At 35.8% G+C, this 18,258-nt stretch overlaps 1 protein-coding gene across 2 annotated transcripts in view; it reads right to left on the bottom strand.

Moving 5' to 3' along the window:
* Positions 1–1,565: 1,565 nt before the first annotated feature.
* Positions 1,566–18,258, bottom strand: part of LOC127178518 (carboxypeptidase Q) — an 85,069-nt gene continuing 68,376 nt past the window's right edge. Inside the window, exon 9 of one of the 2 annotated variants that reach the window (XM_051131438.1) lies at positions 1,566–2,733. In XM_051131438.1, coding sequence (XP_050987395.1) covers position 2,733 — 1 coding nt within the window. In that variant the 3' untranslated portion in view covers positions 1,566–2,732. Of the gene's footprint in view, positions 2,734–4,414; positions 4,491–18,258 lie in introns of those variants that run through there. The other variant, XM_051131436.1, reaches the window with a different exon arrangement.

Raw genomic sequence — 18,258 nt, 5'->3', positions numbered from 1 at the left:
AAAGAAGCCCCTACCAAGTATTGAGTGCATATACAGTAAATGAACACACTTTCCAGAAAGCCAACAATTCACTAAAAATGTTTTTGTTTTTTTTATTGGTCTTAAGAAGTATTCTGATTTGTTGAGATAGTGAATTGGTTGGTTTTTGTTAAATGTGAGCCGAAATCATCACAATTAAAAGAACCAAAGACTTAAACTACTTCAGTCTGTGGGCACTGAATTTATTTAATACACGAGTTTCACAATTTGAGTTGAATTACTGAAATAAATTAACTTTTCCACAACACTCTAATTTACTGAGATGCACCTGTATGTTTTACAAACGTTTTACAAACAAAACAGCAAGCAGAGAAACATCAGTATGCAGATATAATTCCAAATAACGCACATTCTGATGTCAGCCATCACACATGTGATAATCTACACTGCCCTCTGATGGAGAGATTAAGAAGAACAGTACATTTTACTCACCTGTCTTAATTGACTTGTTGGCTGTTTTAACTAAGATTTGTAACTAATCTAGAAGAGTTCATTGCTGTTTTTTTTTTGTTTTTTGTTTTTTTACATAGGTACATTACAAACAAATAAGACTATATATCAAACATTACAGAATCCACACTTTCATGCATGATTTGTTTGTCATTTGTGTGGCTCTAGTTATGCGTAAAATACTTTGTCATGTGTAAACTCTTATACTTTTTAAATGTTTGTTTTGGGTCGGCGCCTCAGGGTTAGCATGCCGACATATAGCGCCTTTGCGCTGCGGGCGTTCGAATCCTGGCTCGTGGACCTTTCCCGATCCCACCCACTTCGCTTCATGTCAAAACTACACTGTCCTGTCTAAACAAAGGCACAAAAAAAACATCAGAAATAAATCTTCAAAAAAAAAAGGTTTGTTTTGGGGTGTTTTTTTTTTTTTTTTTTTTTTGCAAATAGCTACATAAAAACAGCCATACATTGCCTTTATTGTTTATATCAATTTAGTTTTAAGTCACATAATGTATTAAAAAAAAGACTAATGACATTTTCATTTTCATTGTCATTTCAAGTTCACTTTAAGTTTGAAGTTGACTTCAAGGACAAGTTTTGTTTTTGGCATTATTTCATAAGTTTGCTGGCTTTCCAGCCAACATTCTAGCATGGGGCCAATGTAGGCCCCATATAGGCTTTAAATATAGGCCCTAAATGGGTTTGTCCATGGGTTCCACATGGGCCCTATCTGATTTAGCCCATATGAATCTCATATAAAGTCTGACTGGGGCTAATGTGGGGCTCAACTGGGCAACATTTAAGACTCATATTGATCCCACTTTATAAAGCCCATGTGGGATGCACCAAGGATAGTGGACTGGCCCCGTGTGGTGTATATGTGTGTTTTGATTAGGTTTTGTGTTTTTTTTTTTTAAATGTATATCGTTATATCGCCTTCAAATTCCAGACCTTTTACAGTACCAATACAGTAACAATATAAAGTATATAAAAGCAAGGGTTTGTAGAAATGTCAGCATTAAGTTTTGTTCCTAAGAACCAACCTTGAGCAAAAAAAATTCAAAACTAAAAGAAGATGAAGACGAAGACAAAAATTCATCATTTATTTAGAAGCCTATTAATGTAATTTATTTACACTTTTACACACTATTTCTGGGAGAATGTAGGCTAACCCACTCTTTTAGGTCCATTCTTTTTCAAGAACATGTTGTTTACTAACTCATTCACTAGATGTCGCCATAAACTGCATTAAAATCAAACGCTGTTCCTATTCACTCCGTCACGGAAATCCGTTCCCTCAAAAGTCCATATAACATATCTTAAATAACCACAGTATGCTGTGTTTCACACTTCCGCATAATGAGATGATTCTGTATAGGGATCCTATGAACTGATGAACCAACAAATAAAACATGTTTACAAAGAGAAAAGCAGATGATTCAGAGTAGATTTACATATAAAAAGCCTTCCGTGAAAGGTCTGAGAGATTATTTGCATGAAACTGACAGGCGGTTGAAGGGAATGGAGGGTAACACGAGGAGATGTTTCCGAAAAACTCAAGCAACATGGTGACAGGGCCATAATTCACCTGCCTCCAGCTTGATCCAATTCAGCCGTGTTTATCTATATAGCCATTCCACATGGAAGGAAACAGGACAGATGCTATAGATCGAAGTCAATCAAATGTAAACTGCATCCCATGCATGAATTGTTTAGAAATGAAAAGAGAATCCTTCTACCCAGTTGTGTAGATCGTGACATGGTATGAGCGAAGACCACAGCATGGACTAATAAAAAAAAACATCTTTAGTCTTATTATTGAAAAGCTACACAAAGCCCTATGATACTTTATTCTAATGACATTTTTTTTCATTAGTTGTTTCAAAGGGTCCTGAAGTATGTCTTCAGCGAGAGGGAAAAAAAAAACCCTGTGGGGAAATTGGTTAATGTTGGCACACAGAACTTTTTAGTCATACAGAAGTGATGATGCGATATGAAACTATGATGAATACATGATTTGCCATATTTGGATATTAAGGGATTTGCAAGAAACACACCATAAATATTTATGCATTTTTGTTCAATGAAACACTGGAATAATGTGACCCGTTCCAGAGACTGATAGGATCTGCAGCATCAACAACAGAAGTGGAAAATCCACAGCGTGCCACCCACTCATCAGCCCAGAAGGAGACCAGCTGAATGAAACAGACAGTCTGTGGAAAGCAGCTTCAGCTTTAGATTCTGCAGGGTGAAACACAGGTAACAGAGACGTTTCATACCAACAGAAACATCAGACCTCTCCTCTTTTTTTTTTTTTTTTTTTCTTGTTTAAAGGTCTTGTTTACTCCCTGCCAAGAGAAGAACATAATTGCAGATGAAAGATGTTTGTTTCAAATGACAGGAGCATATACGATGAGTGTGGTACAATGTGAATCATTCACTCCTGAAAGTGTTTTGAAATGTAAATACTAAACATCTGCATTCAGAAAATACAGCTTGTCTCAGCAAAGCCAGGCTGGGAGGTAAACATATCATGAATTCATAAAAGTGTGGCATATATTTCAATCCTAGCGAAAGTTTTTTATACAACATCTAAGATGCGCAGGCCATGTTTCTGCCTGGCGTGGAAATTATGCATGTACTGTAATGCACTCATCAAACCTCCGGAAATACTGAGCGATCCATCACTTACGGCCGTTCCTAAAGTGTTCATTTGTATTCATAGTTTGCTGCAATTCTCTCTTTTGGCCTTTTCTTTTCCCCCCATTTTTTCTTTAATTTGTTGTTCAAACAGAGAGCTGATCTTGCAGATTCTGGCGTAGCTCGATTGTAAAGGATCCATCAAAGACTTTTTTTTTCCAAGTCAGGATTACAATAATGGACTGCTACACCAGGCCTTTTCCATATCTACACCAAGTCTGATCATTAATCAAAATCTTCAAAACACTAGTGTTTACATCAAACAAACATTACCTTCTAACACACTGCATATTATGCACTGATACTGTGCAGAGCTGAGAGACAGACTGCTTGGACCTGCCTTTGATGAATACTAACCCTGGAGTTTAGAATCGAAATACATATGCTTTAGTAAAAATGTGAATCTTCTACAAGGGCAAAAGATTTTGCAAGTTTGCAGTAAAATGTGTGTATGAAGTATTTCACTCACTTTATACAAAAAAATAAAGAAAGTTTATATGTTTGATTCACCTATTTACTTATTTACACTGATTATTTTCTGCACAACAAAAGTGAATGGGATGGATTTTACCACACCCCAAAGCTTCTGAAGAGAAATATTGTTTTGTGTCTGTCTTTTTGTGAAAAGGTTAATTATATTGAATGTATACTTGCATTTCAGATCTTCACAAATGTTTAAAAAATGTACTTTAAAATAAATAACGAACTGAATAATGATATGGACATATACAGTTGAGGTCAAAAGTTTACATACACCTTGCAGAATCAGCAAAGAATTCATTTAATTTAAAATGCATGTTATCTTTTATTTAGTACTGACCTGAATAAGATATTCCACATAAAAGATGTGTACACATATAGTCCACACGAGAAAATAATAGTTGAATTTATAAAAAATGACCCTTTTCAAAAGTTTACATACGCTGGATTCTTAATACTGCATTGTTACCTGAATGATCCACAGCTTTTTTTTTATTATTATTATTATTTTGTGATAGTTGTTCATGAGTCCTTCTTTGTCCTGAACAGCTAAACTGCCCGCTGTTCTTCAGAAAAATCCTTCAGGTCCCACAGATATTTGGGTTTTTCAACATTTTTGTGTATTTGAACCCTTTCCAACAATGACTATGATTTTGAGAGGGACTCATATGCAACTATTACAGAAGGCTCAAACACTCACTGATGCTTCAGAAGGAAACACAATGCATTAAAAACTTTTTAAATTTGAAGGGTAAATTTAACTTATTTTGTCTTCTGGGAAACACGCAAGTATCTTCTGTAGCTTCTGAAGGGAAGTACTAAATTAAACAAACAAACAAAAAAAGATATTTAGGCAAAGCAGAAAAAATGTACACATCTTCATTCTGTGGTTGGAAAGGGTTCAAATACACAAAGAACCCTTCAAAACCTCTTGATGAAATCCGAGAGCTTTCTGCGTGCTGCTGCTAACACATGCATGCACTGTGCTTTGTTTACGAGCTGAGGAATGCACATGCGTCGTGGTACTCTCAATAATGGCGGCAGACTAACCCAGAAGAGAAGAAATCGTTGAATAAATTTGTTATTTTTGCTTTCTTTGTGCACAAAAAGTATTCTCATAGCTTTATAAAATTACAGTTGCACCACCGATGTCACATGGACTATTTTATCGATGTCCTTACTACTTTTTTTGGCCTTGAGGGTGATAGTACCCTTGCTGTCTATGGAGGTTCAGAAAGCTCTCGGATTTCATAAAAAATATCTTAATTTGTGTTCCGAAGTTGAACGTAGGTCTTACGGGTTTGGAACGACATGAGTGTGAGTAATTAATGACAGAATTTAAATTTGTGGGTGCACTATCCCTTTAAGTAAGTCAAAAAACACTCTAAAGGCATCAATGATTACAAATGTCACTGGTGGTCGCATATCTTGTAACCAGTCATAACATATCCAGTTTGAATACGTGGAAGTGTAAATGATATTCGGAAGTGAAGGGGATATTTGTGTGAGTCTCTCATGACAGATATTGTTTTGCTTTAGAAGACTTGGAATATTGAGTCATGTGGAGTACTTTTTTGTCTTTTGGAGTTTGATGGCTCATCATGAAATTGTATGGAAGAAAGTAGCATCAGCATTCTGTTTCATGGGAAAATAAAAATGATATGGTTTTGACCACCATGAGGGTAAGTAAATGATGACAGAATTTATATTTTTGGGGTGAACTTTCCTCTAATTGTTGTATTTTACATAGACTCTAAATGTTTTTAAACATGAGCAGGGTAGAAGCTCTGGACAGTTTGGGTCAGGGATGAATAAATGGAAACTTCATCATACAATCCATCATTCCAGCTGCATCACTTACCACAATCCCGGGAGCATCATTTATATGACGTTACTGTAATCATTTACACCACCGCAAATGGTCAATCAAGACATGATGTCTGTAAGCTAGTGCTGGAATTAACCGTGAAGAGGAGGGAGACAGCAGTTACAACCACATCCCCCTGCCCCCCCAAAACCACTGCTTTAACTCCACATATATGTAGCACATAGTGATACGAGCAGCTGAGACAGAACCCCCTTCTCCCCTTGGTTTGCAGTTTATTTTAGACTAGAAGCGAAAAAAAGCAAAATAAGTGGAAAAAGAGTTCATTTGAGTAGGTGGAAATTAAAAAAACACAATGGGAAAATTAGATCAAAAAGGTCACTGCTGAGAGACTGCAATGTGTGTGGGAGTGGGAAAATAGAAAAAAATTGACATAGCAGCATGTGATCTTACTCTTCTCATCACTAGTGACTCAACGCATGTGTAAAGCTCTTGCAATGACACACACTCACACGCCACCTCTGACCTTTGACCATGTCACTTTTAACATATCCAGCTAACTACTGCTCATGGCAGACTGTGTGACAAGGCAGACATGCATCTGAAAGTGCTTTTTTAGTGCTCAACTTATGTGATATTTCCAAAATGTTACATTTAAAACACCTTCTACTTATTCATAAACTTGGTAAATAATGTTACATGAAGACAGTTGTTATATCCCAGCCCACAACCGGTATGGGTTGTAACACTAACAGAAAACATTTTGTGCATTACTCTATTGTAGTGTATAGAAAATTGCATACAGGATTTTTTTATTATTATTATTATTAAAAAACTGACAACAATAAAAAATCTGTTAAAGGTATAGTTCATCCAAAATTGAAAATCATGTAATTCCAAACCTGTAAGACCTTTGTTCATCTTCGGAACAGAAATTAAGATATTTTTTAAAATATTTGTGGTTCTGATGTTCTGAAAAGTCTTTGCAAACATGTCTGAAGATGTTGACAGAGAGGATGACTTGCAATTTTTTTCCCAGCTTTATTTAAACCAACATATACAGATGATGAACTAAGAGAGATGGAAGCACCACATGCATGTGTCATGATACTGTCGTGAATGTGCAGCGGAGACAGACACAAAGAGAAAAAATTGTTGAATAAAGTCATTATGTTTGTTTTCTTTTCACACAAAAAGTATTCTCATAGCTTCATAAAATTACAGTTAAACCGGCTGGCTAAATAGTTGATATGGCCTTGAATGTGATAGTTCTGTTACCGTCTATGCAGGGTAAGAAACCTCTTGGATTTCATCAAAAATATCTTAACTTGTGTTCCAAAGATGAACGAAAGTCTTGTGGGTTTGGAATGTCATGACTGTGAGTAATTAATGACAGAATTTTTATTTTTAGATAAATTAACACTTTAAAGTGGTAGCTGTGATTTCAACTTGGTGGTTTCTGTGGTTCAGCTGTGACAGAAATGAAACATTTAGAAAAATAGCAGTAATAGTTTGGGATTGGCATTTGACTCTATTTTTCACAACTTCTAAAAATATATACTTTTCATTAAGAGAGATATGATATATAATGGTATGAATGTCAATTTACTCAAACTACCAAGATAGAAAACATGATGAATCACAGTTCATCCTAAGTGACCCGCCCATAAACATATAGATGGTATATAGAGTCATACTGCATACACAAAGACAAAACATAAATATAGCTGAAAGCAGCGATTATCGGGGTTCAAGCAATATTTTGGGCAGGCCCCTTTTCTAAACAACCCCATTAGAAAAGGTTCTAGAGGCAAAGTTGTCCGGATGTACAGTACTGTGCAAAAGTCTTAGGCCACTAGTATTTTCATCAGCTAAAAAAATGGTTTAAAGTCAGTTAAAGTCAGTCTTTTGCTATAGTGTGTCAGTAGGAAATATCAGATTACATTTCCAAACATTCATTTTGCCATTAATCGTAATAATCCAGTGAGATTTTTTTTTACACAAGGAGTCTGACAACAGCGAGTGCTCTGCACAGAGATCTGATCTCACCATCATCCAGTCTGTCTCTGGAATGACATGAAGAAACAAAACAAACTTTTTCAGGTAGCTTTGCAGGTAGGTCTCTTGTAGCATCTTGGAGACATTGCCACAGTTCTTCTGGATTTACTCTGTTTCAGTTTGTTCTGTGTCTTCATGTCATTCCAGGAAGACTGGATGATGATGAGATTAGATCAGTGTGGAGCACTGGCTGTTGTCAGACTCCTTGAGCAAACAAAAATCTCACTAGATTATTACAATTAATGGCAAACAGAATGTTTGGAAATGTAAACCGATATTATTTACTGACACACTACAGCAAAAGATAGAAATAACTTACTTTAAACCATTTTTTAGCTGGTGAAAATACTAGTGGCCTAAAACTTTTGCACAGTACTGAATGTGCGAAAAACTGCACAATGTACAATCATTTACGCCCTTGAAAAATGTGATATGGCCTCCTAGTGACAGATTTCTTTCAAACAGGCCCACCAAGTTTCATTCAGATCGGCTTCTGTTAACCTTGTCTAACAGGTGCTCAAACTTCGTTGGCCAATGGCAGCCATGTTTTTTGAGATACGCAAATGTCCTTGTAGACACTTGCGGCACTTGGGACCAAGATAGCTCACACAGATTTTTATGTTGATAGGACAAATGGTTGCGCAGTTATAGCCATTTTTTTAAAGTTTCTTCCCCCTTATAGCGCCACCAAGTGGCCAAGCTTTGCGTTTTTTTTTCTATGGCCTCAGATTCAGCTCTTGCATAAGTATTCTAAGTTTGGCAGAGATGTCTCATTCTGTTCAGGAGTTATAGGCATTTTACTAAAAGTGGCCCTGCCCCTTTCAAATGTTTTGGCACCGCTTTGTGATGGGGAGTCGAAAATTAAACTTTTTTTTGATACTGATATTCACTTTCCAGAGAATCTTTCTTAACTGGTATGGTTCTGATCAGGAGAAAAACCTAGGACTAGTTCACAACAGCAGGTTTTTTTTTACAATCAAATCTATGCGTTTTGTCCGCCATGAGCCAAGGATTCCAACGACATAAGACACTCGAGCCTGCGACTGACAGTTTAGGAGTTATGAGCGAGTCAGGCTGATTGGGGCGAGCCTGGGTCACGTTGTCAGCAGTGTGAGTACTACCATCCCTCCAAGTTTCAAGTCTCTATGACTTAACGGTTGGGTCTGTAAGATCAGTTTTACATGGAGATCGCTGATCCGTGACCATTCTAACAATTACAATAGGGTTTAGCACTTGTGCTTGAACCACTAATTAAGGTAACACCCAACACTAAAATAATGGGATAGATAGATAGATAGATAGATAGATAGATAGATAGATAGATAGATAGATAGATAGATAGATAAAAAGCTTGTGCAGATGTTAAAATTATAAATCAATAATTTTGTATTTAAAAATAGTTTTTACTAAGTCTTACAGCTTCTATGGTCACATCAGGAGGGTGGAAATCATACACTGTAGTGATTTCATCGCTATTGCTCATTTCTAACTGGTTAAAGTGATACAGTGGTATAACTAATCCTGTGTTACAACACTACCCCTGTTTCCCCTACAAGAGTTTGAGATATGAAAACAAAGTAACACATCTGCAACAGATAAATTCTGCAAAACAATTCATCTTACATCCTTTTGATTGCTCAGTATGAAACAAATGTAAATATTCAGCAGCACAACATCATTTAGCTTGTGTATGTTGCCAGCTGTGAGACGATGATGAAACTGCACAGAGCTGGGAGCTGTTAATGATAGTCAGACATATGCACTTTTGCAAAGATTGTATCATTTTTGCAAAAGACACAAACAATAGTGTTTCACCGTGCTCAATTCTGTAATGATAAATAGACTCTGCGGCTTTACGCAATTTGGATGATTGACTACTATAAGTGAAACTGAAAAAATGCAGCAGAGAAAAGAAAAAATCATTACAGACAATAGGCAGCAGAACAGGCTGTTTTACTATCATACCGCTCGATTGCAGTAAATTGCATCAGCACAGCCTCCGTTTCAATAGTCTAGTCGCTCCTTCCTAAATCTCGAGAATAACACGGTCTTGAAATCAATTTCAATAAGAAAAAAAGTGACAAGTGCCTCATAAAATCAGCCGTATAAGTTTAAGTGGATGTGCGCTTCAACCTGTCAGAGTGAAGTCAAAACCGTGTCAGGACAAATGAACTTTCTGAAGGCTGATGGAGCAGATCTGTTCTCCAATAGTGTAGAATCTAAAAACTGTCTCTGCTCATTTTCACAAATTCTAATATTGTCTGTGGACATAATCACAAACATGACTTCAAGTCGATTTAAATAAATGATCCTTATTAAACTGAAAAGTTAAATTGATTTACTGATGTGGTGGGCACGACCTGTCATCAGGGCGTAAGCTGCATCATTGATGTTAAAAGCTCAAGGACAAAAGAGGATTTGCTCTTTCTTCGTCTTTCTCAGGGACATGCTTTCAGCTTTTCATTTCATACCGAACAGGCAGCAAAACCGGTCATGTTCTTTGCTTAGGCTTCATAGAATCCTAGGAATTCAGGGATTTTGATCTGTAGCATCTGCTGCACATTTTATAGAAAAGACTGGATTGCTGTGGCTTTATTTTCCATTGTACCATGTGAAAAGACAAGGCTGTGGAAAACTCATCTCAAGAGCAGTCACACATGCACACACCAAAGACGCAGGGGTAGAAATAGAGAAAACTATCCAATTAAGACACTTGATAGTTTCTCAAGCAGTTCTGTTCTTTTTACTTCTTCAAGTGTTTATATTTTATTCACACACATAATGAGGATAATTTTATGTCTAGACAAAGGAAACTTTTTATTCAAAGAACTATTACATGCCAAATGTACTTGAACTCAATTTAAATCATTTTTTGCTGACTCCTGGATAAGGTTTCAGCCTATTTCTACCAAAAACCATGTAAAGCTGAAGTCTGAGAAACGAAATGCCGCACCCAATTCTTGATGAAGGTAGAAATTTCCTGAGGACGCCAAAACACGAGCAGGGCATTAGCATTAGCATTAATAGGAATTGGTCCTCCCTTATAGCTTCCACCTCTTAGGCAAACACAGCAGAATTAACTCGCTGCTTGAACGTGTCAATCAAAACGGAGGGTTGAGCACACACTGAATGCTTGGAAACCAGATGAAAACCCTAAAATGAGCCAAACTAGCTGCCACAGCCAAACGTATCCCTCCGGCTACAACAAATCTCACAGGACACTCAAATGATAAATCGGCCTGATTTTAGTTACCCTGACGACACAAAAACATTTGTTAAACCAGTGCCATCCTACTGAAATATGTTCACAATATGTTAGCAGATGGGTTGAGCTAACTTGGAAAAGTAGTGGTAGATTGCTCAAATGGGATACATAAGAGATTAATCCTCTCTGAGATGTATTGCATGAAATATTCATTTAGCTGCTTCAGTAAAAGTGAATGGAATACAGGCTTGAATTTGGAATATCCTCTCTTTATCCCCCAGGGACATGGTTTGTCTGGTTTTGGTTGCAAATATAAAACCTTTTATCTCTATAAGAAGATAAAACCTTCAATGGTCTGTACATTTTAAACAACGTTTCACAAAAGAGGCACAAAATAGCTTTTCTAAGAAACGTTTGCTTACCTTCAGAAAATGTTCATCATCAACCTCAGAGGGTACATAAGCTGTTTTATTTTCTATTGATTTCAATTATCATTCATTTTCTATGGATCTGCCATTATTGAAACTCATTTAATACAGTTTAAAAATGTGAAGCGTAATAAAACGCAATTGTTTTATTTTCTAGCAGTTGACATTAAACATCAAAACACACAGGGAAAAAACCTGAATGAGTAACAGGGTTACATATTTATGCTAAATAAACTTTTATTAAGTGGGAGCTAACTAATTTGGCAATTATTTTTATTATTTTATTTTTTTATTTTTGAAATAATTTTTCACTACCTATATTTGAATATGAATCCATATATGAATCCAAGATAATTTCAAATTATGGTGTATGAGTTTAATTGCAGTATACTTTTGAGACGTCAGCTAACATTACCTTCAGTGTAACCTGGCAGCACATACCGATAGATAGCTTCACTGTTTGTCACTATCAGATACATCCAGGATATTTCTGAACTCTGAACTGAATCCATTAAAGGCGACCTATTATGCTCTTTTTTGCAAGAGCAAAATAAGTCTCCGATGTCCCCAGAGAGTGTATGTGAAGTTTTAGCTCAAAATTGCCACTTTTACAGTATGAGCCAAAGCATGCCATTTTTTTTTTTTTTTGTGTGTTTGTCCCTTTAAATGCAAATGGGCTGGTGCTCCTGGCCCCCTTTTCAGAAGAGGGTGGAGTTTCAAGAGCCGGCAAAAACAAAACAAGACAATCTCATGCACTGTAAAGGTCAGAAGCACTCAATAGCGTTGTTCAGCCTTATATGTTCAGACAGGAATTGGACTGAAAAGTCAGTCATCTGATTGTACTGTGCATAATAAATATGTGTTGATGAATTACACAGACTGGGGGCATGGTGCTATAAAAATAACGACATAGCTGGTCTCATGGTGCCATCGCATGGTATCACAAACTGTAAGTCCTACTTGTTATTATTAGCTCAACAAATTCAAGCGGTCAACTTCACATTGCTTTCACATTGGATGTAAAGGTACACAGATGTCACGGTTCGATACATACCTCGGTTCGGGGGTCACAGTTTAATACGTTTTTGTATATATAACAAGTGCGACACGTAACATAGCCTATATATGCTGAGCCTATATATGCTGAGTTTCAGTTCATTTTTGTGACAGAAGGCAAACTCAAATGGCAGAAAGTGACATCCTATTTGTTTTCTTTAATTTACAAAAGACCTTTTACAGTGATGCATTATTAATAAGACAATAAATGACAGTTTTTTAACTTGTTTTTGCTGGTATAAGGCAACCGCTTAAGTAATCGCGCCAGTGCACACACACACAAAACATATCAGATCCAGGCTTCAAGTACTGCCAACTTGACAGTGCAGTTGGTAAGTTACTTTATCAAAATAAAATACAGTGAACCAAATGCTCCCGCCTCATTGTTTCAACGTTGGAACACGACTAAAGTACAAAGCCTATAATTTACATACTAAATAATAGTTTAGCATTTGGATGCATCGCAAATATGGACATATTATGGAATATTTGGATTTGTGCCGAATGAGAGAGGTAGGATACACGAGCACAAAGTTCCATTTCGCAAACAGTTGAATACGCAAGCCTTTAAAGTATCGTTATACTCCTTTGTCAGTGAGAGACGCGTTCAGAATCAGCACATGGTCACTGTCTAGTGATCTTTGTTTTCAACTGGTTGCGTTGCATTACTGTGGGCGCCCCCTTCTGGATTGAGGGTGAACTGCCTGTATTCGTTGTAAGGCCTCATGCACCGAACCGAGATGTCCATACCGTGACGGTTTGGTACGAATACATGTATTGTTACACCCCTACTTTCACATGCAAATTTTATCTATCACATTCCTATTTATGATCATTCTGGTAGCATGTGAAGGCAGCATCAGTGAAAACAGGCAGAGACAATGATAGCTTTAGCAACATTAGCCTTACATTAGCCTGGTGTGCCGAGGCGCTTTCAGAACGGCAATTTGGGTCGGCGCCGATAGCCTTGTGGTTAGTGCGCTGACATATACAGCACAACTGCGCTCACGGGCGACCTGAGTTTGATTCCCGTCTCGAGGTCCTTTGCCAATCCCGCTCCCTTCCCTCTACCTAATATTTTCCTGTCATCTCTTCACTGTCCCATCTGAATAACAAAGTAACAAAAGCCCCAAAATATAATTTATAGATAACAAATGTGTGATACTTACTTTCTCAGGAGCTGACGTTTATATTGCGTTTATATTGATCATTAAACATACAATGGGACTTTACCATTTTTTTTTCGGGGACATTTCCTTTGAAAATGAAATTTAACCACAGTGTCCTCAGCAGCTCAGATGGAAGGAGTCTATGGAGAGTCCTATGTTTGCTGGTGCATCCCAAAACACAACACTTGTAATGGATCTTTGGCACTGACATTGTATATCTCCAGCAGCCACAGCAAGAAAACAGTAATGGTGGACTTTTGCACAGGGCTGTCTATGCCAGGCATAGGCAACGTCTGTCCTACGATGATGTGTTCTTAGGGAGAAATCTGGAATTGTGTCAATAATTAATAATTAATACATTAAATAATTATCTAATTAATAATTAATTAAATAAGTCTGAGTAAGTAAAATCTGGGGGTTCGAACATTCCAACATGCAAAGTCGTGTTGCTCATGGGACTGGACAGAAAGTGATTTCTACGTTAATAACACAAGCCACGAATCAAGGCTTCGTTTGGCACACTCCTTAACAAAAGCTCTGATTCCTCGGTTTAAATGTCACATCACTAGTTGACAGTCATTCAATATTAGCGATCCAAACTTGTGGGAACACAACTTGGAACAGCACATGTTGTCCCTGAGCACTGTAATCTCTCATAAAGGTTTGCAGCTTTACAAAGTAAACAATGATCTGTAAAACACTTAGCCTCTTTGCTAATTAGCACACAAAATACCATTGGTATACTACTTCCATTGCATCACCAGAAGTTGTACCCACAATCTTTTTTACAGTAGCAACCCCTGGAAACAGGCAGATAAAAGTGAATTTTGTATAATAGGTCCCCTTTAAGTCTAAACACATCTTGAGAGCAGACTGCATGATTCAGTTAACTAATAAAACTGGCTACAGGGCAAGATAGTAATTTTAGGGCATATAATAGGTTATTTAACACATTTAATAGTTATTACAATAGAAAACAAGGAGTTTGGATGAATTGCCACAGTGTACCCTATGTGAGTAAAGAGCAAATATAACAATTTGTAATTGTTTATTGCAATTTCCCACATAACATACTTCTATCCCCTGATATGATCACTAATGTAGTGTGCTGAGACCCAGAACAAGGCTTTCCATAATCTAGTCTCTTACACCTGCAATAACGTGTTCAAATTCAAATTGACAGCATGATCAAAAGCTTGCAGTTTCAGGAGAAGCTCTCCAGTTTCAGCTTGCTGAGTAACAGAGATCCACATTTGGCCTGAAGGGATCCAGCCCCACAGAGATGCTCCGTTCCAAAAGCCGCCCATCAACTATCAAAATTAATGACAGTAAAGCAATCTTGCGGTAGATTTATTTCCTGTAGGGAACCAAACCCATGAACCAAATAAAAACATGCTTACAGATTAACCAATACTGTTATTTTATTTAATCCAAAGTGCAGCAGTCAATGTCTTATAAATATGATTTAACTACTTAACATTTTTATTTAGAAATCTTCATCATTATTATTATTATTATTATTATTATTATTTTAAATCCAAAGTGTAGCAGTGATATCTTATAAATACATTTTCATTATTTTTAGACAGTTTTTATCTAGAATCTTCATTTTTGGTCTCTACTGAGATGGCTGTAGGCATTTAAGAAATCTTTTGGTTTTATTGCAATTTAACCAATTTAATACAATTTAACCAATTTAGACATTTCCCTCTTTCTGCTTTAAATAAGTAAAAAGCAAAAATTTGACGTACTTACAAGTGGAAGTGAATGGGGCCAATCTGTAAACATCCAAACTTTAGATTCTAAAGACTCACTGTTCTAAAGGTAGCCAAAAAAAAAAAAAAAAATATATGTATTTTAAATAAGTGCTTACTAACCTTTTTTTATGTGAAGTTATATCCAGTTTTACAGCCCTGCATATGACATAGCCATGAATTAATTTATTCCCACAACTTATTTGTTTCTGCCTTCGTTGTAATTAAATAGCAGCCATGAATTAATAATTCAACCCTCGTTTTAATAAATCATGGCCATATTATACTTACTCGTTCTCTCATTTTAGTAAATCATAGCCACATTGTACTAATCTGTGAACTTGTTTTAATTAAATCAAAACATATTAGTACAATGTGGCCATGATTCAATAAAACAAGGGAAAGTCATTGAACGCAGATCAAATGCACAGGTTTGAACAGAAATATTAATGTAAATGTTTTTATAAAATTAGATTTTAAGCTTCATATTTTTATTTTTAAAACCTACAGTAATTGGCCCTGTTTTTTCTTGTGGTAATCAACGCTACGCCATAATTTTAGGAACCGAAAGCCTTCAGCAACTGCCCCTCAACCACCTTGACTTTATTTTCGGTCTCCTCTATATCTCTGACATACATATTTTGTGTGCTTGAATAAAGACGTCCTAACGCACAGCTCGGTGGAAAGGGGCAAGTTGATTCTATAAATAAAGCATGATGGATGGGCATCACGCTCCATAACCTTATGTAAAGAAGGTGACTCTGTGGAACTTTAAATTGGTTTGTGTTGTGTTTACTGGTGGGCTGTCTTCAGTGTAGGTAAATGGAGGAAATAGTGGCCTTTCCCACTCACATGATTTTCCAACTCATTACACCAACAATCTCAGCGTAACCTCATTAAACTCAATGGCCCTATTTGGAAGTCTGTTAGTAAGCAGATGAAACCTTTAAGGCATATAAAATGGGTTTAGCATGATCAACAGTAACCACGTCACAATGAGTGCTTTTACTTTCCGCGATCTGTGCTTCCACGACCTGTAATTAAATTACTGACCGCTTCCATATGCATCCATCCCAGGCATGCTTTTAAGACCAAAGCCAAGTCTAGCATTCCAAACAACTCCAAACCTCACTTACACACACGTCCGTATCCACGATTTCTGGGAAAGTTAACGAAGTGCGCCTCCTGCGTCTAGTCTAAGTTTTGTTTTCATAGGCCGAGTGGTGCCCTCACAAATCCTGACATCATTTGCAATAACATACACAAATGCGGCTAAAAGCTTCCAGCTGTTTTCTACTCAAAGCAATTCTCTCCTACCCGTGAGCTGGAAAATAACTGCAAAGGTGCGATTCTACGACTTTTACCCACCACACCCAATGGCCTGCACTGTGTAACCCAAATGCAACAGCTCAAATCCAATCACGCCTACAAGAAACAAAAGGTAGAACACAAAAATAACAATTCTGTCATTATTTGTGTTTTGCCAAACCCATAAGACTTTCAATTTTGGAACACAAATGAAAATATTTTTATTGTAAGGTATCCTCTGATCATTTTTTTTATTGTCTATCCACTGAAAGTGTATGCAACCAACATTTTCAAGCTTCAAAAAGTTCATAAAGACATCATAAAAGTATTCCTTGTGAATCTATCGGCCTTCAAAACAGACACAACTGCTGGGAACACTTTAGAATAACTTTCATTAATAAATCATTAACATATATAATGCTTAACAGATCATTAGTTATTATATATTCACATAGCTAGAACTACACTACCAGTTTTTTTAATGTTTTTTTTTTTTTTTTTTTTTTTTTTTTTAAGTCTCTTCTGCTCACCAAGCCTGCATTTATTTGATTCAAAATACAACAAAAGCAGTACAATTCTGAAATATTTGTACTATTTAAAATAACTGCTTTCTATTTGAATATATTTTAAAATGTCATTTATTCCTGTGATTTCAAAGCTGAATTTTTAGCATCATTACTCCAGTCACATGATCCTTCAGAAATTATTCTAATTACTGCTCAAAAACCATCTATTAGTAGTAGTAGTAGTAGTAGTAGTAGTATGTTGAAAACGGCTGAGTAGAATTTTTTCAGGTTTCTTTGATGAATAGAAAGTTCAGAAGAACAGCATTTATCTGAAATAGAAATCTTTTGTAACATTATAAATGTATCATCACATTTGATCAATTTAAAGCATCCTTGCTAAATAATGGTATTCATTTTTATAAATTTTTAAGATTTTAATTGTGAAATGTGAACTCTCTTTAAGCTCATTTGCGGCATAAACATAAATAAAACAATCTAAAAATATAAATAAATAAATTCAACTCATATCTCCCTTTTCTTAAAAAAAAAAAAAAAAAAAAAAAAAAAAACAGAAATAGTAGTGAAATAGTAGAAATAATAGTGATTTTTTTTTTATAAGTAATTATTTTAAAGCCTTTTTTTCCATCACCATTCTTTAAAATGACTATTTACTATTTTTTAATTACTAATTACTATTTTGATGTTTATGTTTTAGCCACATTTACTTTTGTTGTAAGTGCTTCACTGTAACCCTGATTTTGAAAAGTAGGAACAAGTCAAAATTATTATTGTTTTGTGTGTGTGTGTAGTGTAGTACTGAAAATCGGCTGAGTAAAATGTTTTCAGGTTTCTTTGATGAATAGAAAGTTCAGAAGAACAGCATCTGAAATAGTCTTAATCTTTTGTAACATTATAAATGTATCATCACATTTGATCAAATTAAGCATCCTTGCTAAATAAAAGTATTAATTTCTATACATTTTTAAGATTTTAAATGTGAAATGTGAACTCTCTTTAAGCTCATTTGTGGGATAAACATAAATAAAATAATATAAAAATATAAATGAATAAATTCAACTCATATCTCCATTTAAAAAAAAAAAAAAAAAAATACAGAAATAGTAGTGATTTTTTTTTTACTCGTAATCATTTTAAAGCCTTTTTTCATCACCATTCTTTAAAATGACTATTTACTATTTTTTAAATTACTAATTACTATTTTAATGCTTATGTTTTAGCCACATTACCTTTTGTTGTAAGTGCTTCACTGTAACCCT

Source organism: Labeo rohita, chromosome 16 (genome assembly GCF_022985175.1).
Source record: "Labeo rohita strain BAU-BD-2019 chromosome 16, IGBB_LRoh.1.0, whole genome shotgun sequence".
NCBI classification, from domain to species: domain Eukaryota; kingdom Metazoa; phylum Chordata; class Actinopteri; order Cypriniformes; family Cyprinidae; genus Labeo; species Labeo rohita.
This window is presented reverse-complemented; position numbering and strand designations above follow the sequence as displayed.